Genomic DNA, 12,916 nt, shown 5'->3' with positions numbered 1-12,916 from the left:
CTCAGAGCTGTCATGTGGTCATAGTAGTAAGTTTCCTACTCGAGGTAATAATAGGATGTTAGTGATCTAAGTCGCTATTGTGTAAAATTTAATTCTTTCATAGTGGATTCATTTTACCTTGAGAACAGCTAAGTTAAATCCTCCCCAGGTTTTTTATCGGTTTGGTTTTCCTGGATTATCATATTGTTGTGTTCTTTATTTCTACACTTTACAATAATATGATATATTTGTGTTAACCTAGATTTGATAATTTGACTAAGTAATCACTTGACTAATTAACTAGGTTAATCTGGTTGTATTTTAAGGGGTCTAAAAACAAACAGTTTATTTATTTATTTATTTTTATTATTTTTTTTAAAATTCTTATTAGTCCATGGGAAAGTCGGCAAAATTTTAGTGTAGAAAATTAAGATATTGATAATAGTATGATTCGACAAAATTACTCAAAATTAAATGTTACCTATCATGCAAATGCCATCCAGATATATCACCCACGTCTTTCAAAGCAGCTTTCCACGCTTGCACATCTTCTGTGTTAATCCTAGTATCTTTCTCATGTTTAGCAAAGGTTTTAGCAAGAATGCCATTTTGGTTCCTTACATCAGAGGGATCCACACGATAAAAGACAGGCAAAACTGTCACTCCAGTCTCCTTCTTGCATTTAACAATTTTGCTAGTTCAATTAAGCACCACCTTGAAGAAGCATAGTTTGTTGAGAGAACAATGATAGCATACTTGGATTCCTCTATTGCTTTTAAGAGTTCTGAAGAAATATACTTTCCTCGCTCAAGTTTCGCATCATCTTTAAAGGTGATAATACCCTTTTGTTTCAAAGCAGTATAGAGATGATCTGTGAAATTCTTGCGAGTGTCTACACCGCAAAAACTAAGGAACACATCATATTTCCATTGAGGGCAAGAAGAAGAAGAAGAAGAAGATGAAGAAGCTGAAGAGGGAGAGGAGGAAGTTGCTTGAGTGGCCATGGAAGCAATTGGTAACTTACTAGCTTGTTAAGCGATATGGAGCAGAGAGTGTTGCAGACTTAGAGAACGGGAGCAACAATAAGAGATTTTAAGTTTCTCTAGCAAGGCTTTGGTTGGTGATATATGCAATCGTTTCCCTGCTTTGCACATAGTTGTCAAAACCGGCTATGAAATTTCCCACTTGCTTTTGTTTTGTCTATCAAGTTTTTCATTTTCACACCATAAAGTCTGGCTTTTTCGTTCTTGTTCTGACCGTGCCGGACAAGTTAAGTTAGTGACATTTCACATTTGTCATTGTTTTTTTGACTTTCAAACCCAAGTAAATTTGCTGTTTTTTCACTTGGGCTCCACGACCTTTTGTTTCTTCTTTATTTTATTTTTACTATCAAACCAGTAACTTTTGTAGCTATTTTCACGTGGGCTCCATTTGTGCAGACTTCCATGCGCTTGCACAGGAAAATACCCGGAAGCTATCCAAAATAAAAGAAAAAGAGAACACTTAAACATATGGAGGAGGAAGACAAGGGCCACTTTCATAATTGCACTCACTCAAAGTATCATAATTTATCAAAATGGTCTAATGTGAGTCGTGAAAAAAAGGGTGATAAGTTGATGTAAAAAATGGTGAACAAGTTTCTACCTTATCAACCACTTAAACATATTGTAAAATTTTGTATAAAATTGAATTTTTACTTGTATTTATTTGAATGGATTACTTGTCAATGCTAGTCCCTCTCTAGGTTATTTTTGCTAAATAATACTCTTTAAAAAAAAAAAATACTAAAGGACAAAGTTTGTTTGTAACTAATGGCTATAATTCCTACTGAAAAAATTAACATGTTTATATATTTTGGAAACCTGTTTGCTGGAGTGCCTATTCTTTATGTTTATAGCATGCATATTAAATTTCATGTTAATCAGTTGTTATTTACTATTCGATCTATAAATTTATTTTTAATGCATAATTTTATATTACAAAATTTTGAAATTTAAACATTTAATTGATAATATAGTTATTGATCTTTATTTTTTTGAAAATTTTGTAAACATGACACATATAAAAAGAAAATGTAATCCAACCACGCATTATTCAAAATTCACATCTAATAAAATAATAATTAGTTGAGTTAGAGCCTTTGGCAAACTTTGTCCTAAAATAAAAAGGAAATGGTTAGCAAGACAAAACTATAAAGATGAAATGATATATATACTTATCTATTAATCAAGTGGTCATCCACTTTGTAGCTATAATTTCTTCAATACAATAAGGGACAAAATGGTCTTATGCCCTTTTCACCCAAATTATATAGCCTTATGCCCCCCTTCCCAAACTAATTAGGGAAATGTCATTCTTTTGAAACTCGACTTTCTCAAAATCGAGTTAAAAATTGCCTATAACTCGATTTCATGAAGCTTGAGTTACAAAACGCTACTATAGGTCTTTAAAAACATCACTATAGGTCCTTAAAAACGTCACTATGGGGCTTTAGATTTTTTTTTTTTTTTTTTAACTTGATTTTGAGAAAATCGAGTTACAAAAGAGGGACATTTCCTTAATTAGTTTGGGAAGGGGGGTATAAGGCTATATAATTTGGGTGAAAAGGGCATAAGACCATTTTGTCCATACAATAAGGCAATAATGCTATTATACCAATAAGTGTGGTGATCTTAATAAGATAATATCTCGTAGAAAAAAAGACAAAGTGGATTATATTAAATTGGAAAACATGGGGAAGTGGAGGGCCCCGTGCATATGGAATCTAACTTTTTTTTTTTTTTCCTTAAAAAAAAAAAAAATGTATGAGGAACCCTTCCTCACGTGGAAGATGGGTCAAAAGTTGATTTTATATAACCCATCAATTAATTTTTTATTAGAGTGGACATCCCACTATAAATTGTAGCATAAAGTCTTTTTTCTTTATCAAACCAACTTTTGATTTTTTCACAGGAAAACATTTGGAAGGTAGGGGCCACTTGCACACGGAATCTAATACAAAATGCACTCACTCAATATCACAATTTATTAAAATTGAACAATAAAATCACTTTGTAATATGGGGATACTTGATTGAACAAAAAATATCTTTATTTTTTAAAAAATTATTAAAAATAATACAAATTTTATACAAAAAAAAAAAATTATTAATAGATGCGATAATGAATATGATTGGTACTAGTTCAAGATAATAATTAAATATTAAAAATTTTGTGTCTTTTATACTCCTTTTGAATAAACTCTGTGTCATAGAGTTAAATATTACAATATTAAAATATATACAAAGAAAGTTCTCTAGTAAGAGGTAGCCTGTTGATCTCTGTAACAAATTGGTCATGATGGATACCTATGAGCCAGCATCAAGAGGATGGAGAGATAATTTTATACATTAACATGGGTTATTATGGTTGTTCTACCAAAATTACTATATTTTGAAAGAAACTCATGCTTCTCACAATATATTAGCATAGTGGAAGTTGTACATTTTTAGACCCCTTAAAACACAAGTTGTTTAACCTAATATTAAGCCAAGTTGATTAAAAAGTTCATTAATAAGATCTAGGTTAAACACATTCAAATCATATCATGTGAACAATGTGAAAAAGTAAATAACACAAAGATATGATAACCCAGGAAAACCAAATAGGTAAAAAGCCTAGGGAGGATTTAACCTAACTATCCTTAAGGTAAAACAGATCCAATAAGACTTAGACCACTAACATCCTATTGCTACCTTGTGTAGAAAACTTACTACCATGATCACGTGACAGCTTTGAGTCCACAGACTACTCTCACAAGAGATTCACACACACAGCATATCAACAACCTCTAAAACATGGCTAGGGTTTTTCCTTTTATACTTGAAGAAAAATATAAAACCCTACACGTCATATGGGCTTGGGCTGAGTTGGAAATTCTGCAGAAAAAACAATCTACACGAGCTTCGATCGATTGAGTCTAATTTTCGATCGATCGAGCCCCCTGTAGATTTACACCAATAAATCCTGCAGTACACTTGAATCCAACTTTACAAATAAACACACTTTGAGCAGCCTAAATCTAGACTCTAAGTTTTGATCATGGTTCGCCAACATTACATACTGAAGTTCTAACACATTTAGATCCTAAAGTCTTAGAACATAACAGAAGTGAAGACAATTAGGCAATACTTCATACATGTAGATATAACTCTTAAAACTCAATTACAAAAACCAAGCAACATGATTTAGAATTATTTGAAGTACAACCAATTAATTTTCAATTTCAAAGCAGTTATAGCTTTTGTCTACCAGCTGCCTAATTTTTTTTTCCCTTTCTATAGCTAATAAATATAAGTTACATATGAAAAAAGAAAACTTGGGAGCAATATAAGAGACCAATCAAATTTAAACACAAACGCATTGATTTAGGTTAATGCGAAGATAATTTAATACAAAACTAAGGTCATAGGTTGTGCTACGATAGGATGATATTGGGTAAGCTTTGTTGCATATGGTATACAAGTGAGCTTATAAGATAATTTAACGTCAATTTGTACTAATATCACAAGACAATGGGAACATAAAGCTATAAAACTATACATTGCCTAATTTGTTTTACAGCTTTTAACATCATCTTGAGGTGGTTGGCTATTTCAGTTTTTTTGACAGCTTGAATATTAGATAATTTAATTTGAAAGAATGTCCACTTGCTCAACCTACCTTAATTGAATTTAATTTTCTAGCTGCTCAATACCTAAGGATCTTCTGAAGTGCAAAATATGACAAAGCCAAATCAATTAGAACATCTTGTTTTGCAATTTTGCTACCATAGCAGAATCCAATTAGTCACCAAGCCGCAGAAACCCACCATCCAATTAACAGAAAATCTGGAAACACAACAAAAGTATACCATCTAATGCATGATAGAAACTAACACTAAAAGTGAGGTCAAACAATAATTGCTCATCAAACCAATGCCTGTAAAATATTAGTTTCCAGTTTAGTGAAGGAGGGAAGGAACTTAGGAAATCATCAACCTTTAATTCTCATTTCTATGGAAGAATTTTACCAAAACTTAGCAAAATTTATGTTTTTGTAGGCTAGGAAGGTAAAGTTTTATAAATAGTTAAGTCTTTTAGCAAGAAATGAGAGAATTAAATAGCAAAAAAAATTATTTTGCATGAACAGAGGACGTATTGAACATGGAATCCAAAAATTTCAGTATCCTTAATCAAATACAGGAATTGTTCACAGTACCATCACCATTATTACATTTTCCAATTCACCAAACTCACTCATGTACTACCTAAATCCTTCCCAGAACCTCCTTCCCAGAACCTGTAAAAAACCACATCAAGAAAAAGATATATTATTAACAAGAAGAACATGTACTAGTATATGCCAATGAATGATATATATATTTTTGATCAACTTGAATTTTGGCAATCTATCATGCCGGCCAAGGTTTGTCTCGTTCCATTTGAGTGGCGAGTGTGTCATGTGTACCATGATTTGTGAAAGGAGGCAAGATGGTGACTTACAAAAAATTCAGAGAAGAAAGTTTTTTAGCCTTCTGGATTTGCCAACGCTACCATTTTCACTAGGATTTCTTATAATCAGAGTCACCTTATGTGCTTAAACTACCAATCAAATTTCCAAAACTTGGCATGAATCTTTCAATATTATTAGGAAGCTTATTTGGGTAAGATAGGTTATTAGAGCTACCTTCTTCACCGGCATGTCCTGCTACATCTGTTATGTCTATGTTGGATGCTGGTGTGATTGTATTTGATGTCCTAGTAAGAGTCAAGATGTAATTAGGATAAGCTAGGATTTCTGACAAGAGTTTTGTTCTTCTTTTAATTTATCTGTATCATGTCTAGTTATTCTATTGTTGATACAATTATGTTGTGCGTGGCTTTGTACTGCGTCTTTTCTTAATAATATATTTTCATTCATCCAAAAAAGGAAAATTGGGTACAATATCATGTAGGCATGCAACTTTGGAAAAATTGATTGATAAGAAACTTAAATAGAGGAAATATGTAAATTTGGTATAAATTTCTGCTAGCTTTTGAAGTATTCGTCCACAGAAATTTGGAAGAGAAAAAAAAAAAAAAAGCAGTGCTGATTTGAGTTAAAGTTACCCATGGTAAAGTCAAATCACAAAGAAAAGAGGAAATAAATGAGCTATTTTAAATAAATCTATGATAGAGGACTAGAGGGTGGATGACACACCAGTAACATATAAATGAAGAGCTCAAAAATATTGAAGGTAGCAGTGCAAGCAAAGGAGAGGTTATTCCACTACTCAGTTTCCCTTATCTTTAAGAATGGGATCAATGGTATTCTCTTTAGTTTTGAAATATCCATCACAGCTACTAGTTCTATTGGGTCTTGCTTTACCATCACAATTTTGCTTATTTCTTTCTCTATTATCAAACATCAATTGACAAACAAGACCCCAATTATCTGATAAAAACACCATGTAGTGACAAAGCCCACGTTTCTACACTGTCAAGCTTGGGCAACCTAGTAGTTGAAGCTTCAATGCAACTGTATTGATTTAACCAATCTAGAAATGACCCACATATTATATAGGAGAACCATGTCAATTTACCAGGATTGAACAACATGACATTGGTTTCCAAATGACTAATAAGAAAATTTTAATTCCAAATTTTCAAGGATGGTAGCTAGATGCTCATAGACTGAAAAAGAAGTGTGTAGATAAAGGTTATAGCTAGTACTTAAAGCTTCCACTTTTTGTAGAGCTTGGAAGAGGGCATGGTAGGAAGCCTTAACACAATTAATGATATTCAATTAATAGCAGAGAATCAATCTATTGCAAATTTCAAAGAAAGAAATCAATATTATTGCTTTACGTAATTAACTCAACAAAGCTAACCTGTCATAAAGAGACACATCAGGAGTTGACAACATTTCATTTCTAGAATCAGATTTTCAATGAAAATAGAAAATAATGGTATTAATTTAGTCTCTTATTTTGGGACCTAGAAAAACAAGAAGGTCTGCATCATAAGGAGCCTAATTTAACTATTACAGAACCAATTTCAGGGCAAACTCAGCAAAAACTCCAAATACCTAAAAGCAAAATTTCGACATATTTCTAATCAAGAAAACATAACAAAATCAGAATAAATTGTAACTACCTTAGAGATCATCAACAATATAATCAAAAAAATAATTAATCAAGTTTCAAACTTTGGAAAATTTCAAAGTCTAGGTGTATATGTTGTACTACAAGACCAGTCATTTGAAGGCTACAATCCCAAACACATTTGAGAGCAAAATCCTTTCCAAGTCTTTCAACATATAAGGTAAATTTCATTGCTAGAATAATACTCAAATTACCTTAGACATAAAAGATCAAGTTGCATAGATTTAAATATTAATTAATTAACTCTTTACTTCACCTATACACACACACATGTATATAAGATAGGTTAAAGTTACAATTTTTTTAAAACATATATTTTCATGAAATCTAATGGTGAAAAACTACTTTTCATGTCCTTAAACGAGCTCCCAGCCAACAATATATATATTTTTCCAAAATTTAACACATTCTCTCTCTAATACCAAAAGTTATCACCTTCTCTCTCTAAGCTCACCTCCGCCTCCTCCTCCTCCTCCCTCTCCACTGCTTTTGCTAAGTGCCAACAACTTGGTTGTGTTGGCCATAAAACCAATTGGGTCCAGCATAAAGTAAACCTATGGCCTTCAATTTCAATGCCACCAGAGAAGATCAAAAAGTATAGGGAAGCTACTATACATACATTTGGTTGTCATTATTGTAACAACAATGATATTTACATGGAATGATGAGAATGTAAATAGAATAACACAATATTTACATGGAAAACCCTTCTAAAGGAGCAAGGAGAGTGAAAAACCACATGTGAGACAGGGAATCCTCTTCCTCTAGCCACTAGTATTACTGATATTGGAAAAGGGTGAACAATGAAGTATCTCAGAGTGGTGAATTGTGCTCTTTATGGAGGTCAATCCCCCTCCCTAAGGGAGGAGATGGACCCCTTACAAATGCTGAATTCTTATTCCTTGTGAATACAGTACAAAAACATTTTCTAAAGTAGAGGAAAGGTGAAAATAATCTTTAACATCCCCAAAATGACAAAAGGTATGCACAATCAGCCATCAAGCAATAGTTCCATAAGAACTTCTTTATGTTGCCCAACATTTCAATGAGCACGTTTAGAGGCCATTTAAGCATATGTCATTCTCACTTATCCTTTAGTCCATGGCTACAAGAAGGAAAGGGAATTGTACCTTTGCATAAGCTTAGAACTCTGGCATTCTTCCCCAAAACAGGGAATGAAATACACTGAACCTCAATCTAAAGAGCCCATGCCTAATCTGAAATAGGGGCAAGTCCTCAACCACCAGTAGGACCTAGAGGAACTGGCATGTACTCGGACTCATGTCTCTGAATGGGAGGTTCCCTGCCTGGAATAGTAGGAGCTAGAGGCACGTGCATCCTTTGTCCCCTTATCTTACCGATCAAGACGCCAATATACTCTTGGAGCAAGGCTGTCTCAATAAGATGCTAGCTCCTCTCCCTCTCCATGGTAGTGGCCTAGCTCTCCCAATCTCTCTGCCATTGCTCCCTTTCACTAGAGAACATCCTAGAATTCTCCTCCTGCGTATACCCCTCTCTAGCTATAGCAGCACTCTCAAGACCTCTCACCCGAGCCTGCGAGGTCTCTACGTGTAATCTCAAACGGGTCTCAAAAACCCGCTGAGTGCATGCAACACCCCCGAGTACTTTGCCTTCGCTCACAAGGTTGTTATCGATGATGGGCCTAGTGGGTAACTCTAAAAACCAGGTAGCATCATCTGTAACCTCTATAAGGAAGCCCTCAAATGACATAGGACTAAACTTCCCCACACTAGCTCCAATGGGGTTGTGGGGTGCCTAACACTTTCCCCACATGTAACCAGATTTCTGAACTTGAGAATTAAGATTTTTTACCCATCCACATTAGATTTGGAAAAATGACATTTTTCTTAGCCTAGGGTTGGTAATAAAATCATATGGATTCAGATAATCAATCACACTTAGAAAAACCCAATGATTGGTGGCGACTTCACTTACCTTTGGTAATATCCTTAAAATTGACTCAAATTCCAGTCACACACTTAAGGTACGATACACTTCCATATTTTCTCACACCGAGAAATGAAAGGTGCACGAGCGTCGTCGCAATGGGTGGTCAAGCAGCTGCGAGGCGTTGACATGATGCATAATGATGAATGCATGAAAGGATTAGAAAGGCACAAAATAGGCATGTTTAATGAATATGTGTGCAAATGCTTTCAAATTGCAAGATCATACAAATAAAATGGTAAATGTAAGCCTGTGCATATCAATATCTTAGGTTCCAAAGGATACATCTTGTTCTAGATGGATCTTTCCCATTCCCATTGGGGTATACCTTCCATTGACATGTGCCATAAAATATTTGAACAAACTGCAGAGGGCCATGCATGTTGCAAACATTGAGTAACTCGAGACGGTCCATCCTTTCCTTCCTCGATCATGATTACAAACCTGAGCAAATTCAACTAATTGATTTTTCTTTTAAAATGTGACCAGGCTAGGGTTGGTTGGCTACGTACCTCCACTAGAAGGATCAGGTCATCATGTAGTTCAAATGACATTACAAATTTGATTGCCTTAAAATTCACCTAGACCGCCCTTTTGGGTTTTCAATCTAGCAATCTAGCAGGCTCCTTCACACTCTTTCTTTTGCTCTCCTTTTTGGTATACCGCCCTTTCGGGTTTTCAATCTAATTTTTCATATTTTTTTATTTTTGTTTTTTCCTTTGTTTTTGTTTGTTGAATGTAGAAAAAGCGATTGCACTTGAAGGCCCCCTCATGTAAAGTACTATATGACAACATTAGAATTAATGGGCATATTGAAATCGTGCCCATTCATGTCGGCTAGGATCAAGGCTCCTCTATATAAAGCCTTTTTCACCACATATGGGCCATCGTAGGTTGGGGCAAACTTTCCTCTGTGATTAGGCATTGCCTGGTTATGCTTTCTCAAGACTAGGTCACTTTAATCAAAGACTCGAGGTACTTTCTTGTTAAATGCTCACTCAACGTGGCGTTGGCATAATTGTCTATGGCACATTACAGTCGTGCACTTCTCGTCTATTATGTTCAATTGCTCATATTTGGGAAGGGGCCTATTCAATTTGTGACTGCTCTATCTGTGATAAGATTTTGAGAGATGGGATCTCAACCTCTATGGGGAGGACGACTTCCATGCCGTACACCAAGGAATATGGGGTTGCACTTGAGGAAGTACGAACAAAAGTGCGATAGGCGCACAAGGCAAATGCAAGAACTCGTGCCAATCCTTATAGGTGTTTGTCATCTTCACGAAGATCTTCTTTATGTTTTCGTTGGCTGCTTCCACTGTGCCATTCATTTGAGGACGGTAGGGAACCAAATTCTAGTGTTCAATCCTTAACTGTTGGCAAAGTTGCTCGATCATTTTCCCATTCATATTCTTTCCATTATCTATAATGAGCTCTTATAGCATGCCGTAGCGGAAAATGATGTTCTATTTCAAGAATCAGGACACAACAGCTTGGGTGGCGCTTTTGTAGGAGGCAGCCTCCACCCACTTAGTGAAGTGGTCGATGGCCATTAAGATATACTCATGCCCAGTTGAGGTTTTCGAAATCACAGGTCCAATGACATCCATTCCCTAAGCTAAAAAAGGCAATAGCGCTGCTAGAGAGTGTAGGGGTTTAGGAGGAACATTCTTTCTATTCTAATAGACTTGGCAACGGTGGCACGTCGTCACATGCTTGATGCAGTCACTTTCCATGGTAAGCCAATAGTAGTTGGCTCTCATAATTTTTTGGGCCAATAGGGGTCCACTAGCATGGGCTACAAGCAGGCTCTCATGCATTTCTTCCATCAAATGATTAGCCTCAAGGGAATCTATGCATCGAAGCAAAGTTGTGTCGTGGTTCATTTTGTACAGGACTTCCCCACCTAATAAAATTTGGAATGCCATGTGCCTAATGAATTTCTTCTCATTGTCTATGGCCCAGGCAAGTATTCACCATCTTTGATATAAGCCTTGATATCATGGTACCATGGCTTCCCATCGATTTCAGCTTCGATGTTCATACATTCTTCGATATTCATGCATTAGGTTGGCACACCGCGGACCTCTATGTGTAATTGTCACATCTCATTTCCTTCTGCCAACTTAACCATGCTAGCCAGGGTGGCTAAAGCATCTACGAACTAATTGTGTGCTTAGGGAATATAAGCAAAGGTAATGTTCTAGAACTTTGGGATTAGGATGCTGACGCACTTTTGATACGGAATCAACTTGGTGTCTTAGGCTCGCCACTTTCCCTCTATTTAGGAGATAATTAACAGAGAAACTCCAAAGACGCTTAAATCATATGCACCGAACTCCAAGGTGACTTGTAAGCCCACTATGCATGCCTCGTACTGTGTGACATTGTTCGTGTAATCGAAATTCAATTTGACTGAAATAGGGATTTGCTGGCTTTTCAGGGTTACTAGACCTACTCCTACTCCACTTCTGGTGCTATTGGCGGCTCCATTAAAAGAAAGCTTGCAATGCCATGGTTTTGCATTGTTGGGTTCTAGCTCTATTGCCAAAACATCCTTATTTGGGAAGAGAGATTCTGAGAAATGTAGATCGTTCAATGGCTGATCCGCTAGGTAATCGGCTATGGCTTGGCCCTTGATGGCCTTTTGCACCACAAATACACTATTGAACTTGGATAGCAACATCTTCTAATGAGAGATCTTCCTTATGAGGGTAGGCTTTTTAAAGATGTACTTAATGGGATCTATGTAGGAAATCAACTGTGTGATGAAGTAAAGCATGTACTGCCGCAACTTATACAAGGCCTATGCTAGGGCGCAACATGTCTTTTCAATGGCAATGTAATTGATCTCACAACTGGTGAACTTCTAACTCAGGTAGTAAATTGCCTTCTCTTTTTTATCAGGTTCATTTTGCTGGCATAACATGCAACCCATGAATGTCTCTTGCACCGCTAGGTAGAGAATCAACGAATGTCTCGGCATCAGGGGAACCAGAATAGGATGGTCCAACAAATACGGTTTGAACTTGTCAAAGGCCGCTTGACACTCATCTATCCATTCTATTTTTGTATCCCTCTTCAAGAGCTTGAACAAGGGATCACATGTGGCGGTCAACTGCGTTATGAAGGGAGCTATGTAATTGATCCCTTTTAAGAAGCTTCGAACTTGTTTCTCAGTTTTTGGCGTAGGCATTCCCTAATGGCCTGGACTTTTACTGGGTTCACTTCAATTCCTCTTTGGTTGACTATGAAGCCGAGTAATTTCCTAAACTGGCTCCAAAGACATATTTGTTAGGGTTAAGCCTCAACCTGTACTTGATGAGGCACTTGAATAGCTTTCTCAAATCTATCAAATGATCTCTAAGAGTGCGTGAGTTGGCAATCATATCGTCCACATAGACTTCGATCTCTTTATGCACCATATCATGGAACAGGGTTACCATGGCTCGCTGGTATTTTGCACCAGCATTCTTCAAGCCGAATGGCATGACATCGTAGGCATAAGTTCCCTAATGGGTGGTGAACGCTATCTTTGCTTTGTCCTCTTCAGTCATGTTGATCAGATTATAACCTGAAAACTCGTCCATAAAAGAGAAGAACATATTGGTTGTAGTGTTATCAACCAGAGTGTCGATTTGTGACAAGGGAAAATTATCCTTCGGGCTGGCTCGATTCAAATCTCTATAATCGATGCACATGCGTACCTTCTCATCTTTTTTTGGCATAGGTTCAATGTTTGCAACTCAATCAGAGTAGGCTATGGCGGTAAGAAAACCGGCTTTCAACTATTTTTATACTTCTTC

At 36.0% G+C, this 12,916-nt stretch overlaps 1 protein-coding gene across 1 annotated transcript; it reads right to left on the bottom strand.

Annotated features, from left to right (window-relative positions):
• Positions 1-456: 456 nt before the first annotated feature.
• Positions 457-983, bottom strand: LOC115964665 (TMV resistance protein N-like). The gene is made up of 2 exons (XM_031083929.1): positions 736-983; positions 457-673 (listed from the first exon to the last, which is right to left on the bottom strand). The coding sequence occupies exons 1-2, from the start codon at positions 981-983 to the stop codon at positions 457-459; spliced, it is 465 nt and encodes a 154-aa protein (XP_030939789.1).
• Between the last annotated feature and the right edge of the window lie 11,933 nt (positions 984-12,916).

The sequence above is a fragment of the Quercus lobata genome, chromosome 10 (genome assembly GCF_001633185.2).
Source record: "Quercus lobata isolate SW786 chromosome 10, ValleyOak3.0 Primary Assembly, whole genome shotgun sequence".
In the NCBI taxonomy this organism is placed as follows: Eukaryota; Viridiplantae; Streptophyta; class Magnoliopsida; order Fagales; family Fagaceae; genus Quercus; species Quercus lobata.
Note: the sequence above shows the minus strand (reverse complement) of the source record. Positions and strands in the feature narration are given on the sequence as shown.

Coding starts and splice junctions, on each gene's coding strand:
- LOC115964665 (XM_031083929.1), bottom strand. CDS start 983: ATGGCCACTCAAGCAACTTCCTCCTCTCCCTCTTCAGCTTCTTCATCT. Junction 674..735: donor AAAGCAATAGAGGAATCCAA/GTATGCTATCAT, acceptor TAATTGAACTAG/CAAAATTGTTAAATGCAAGA.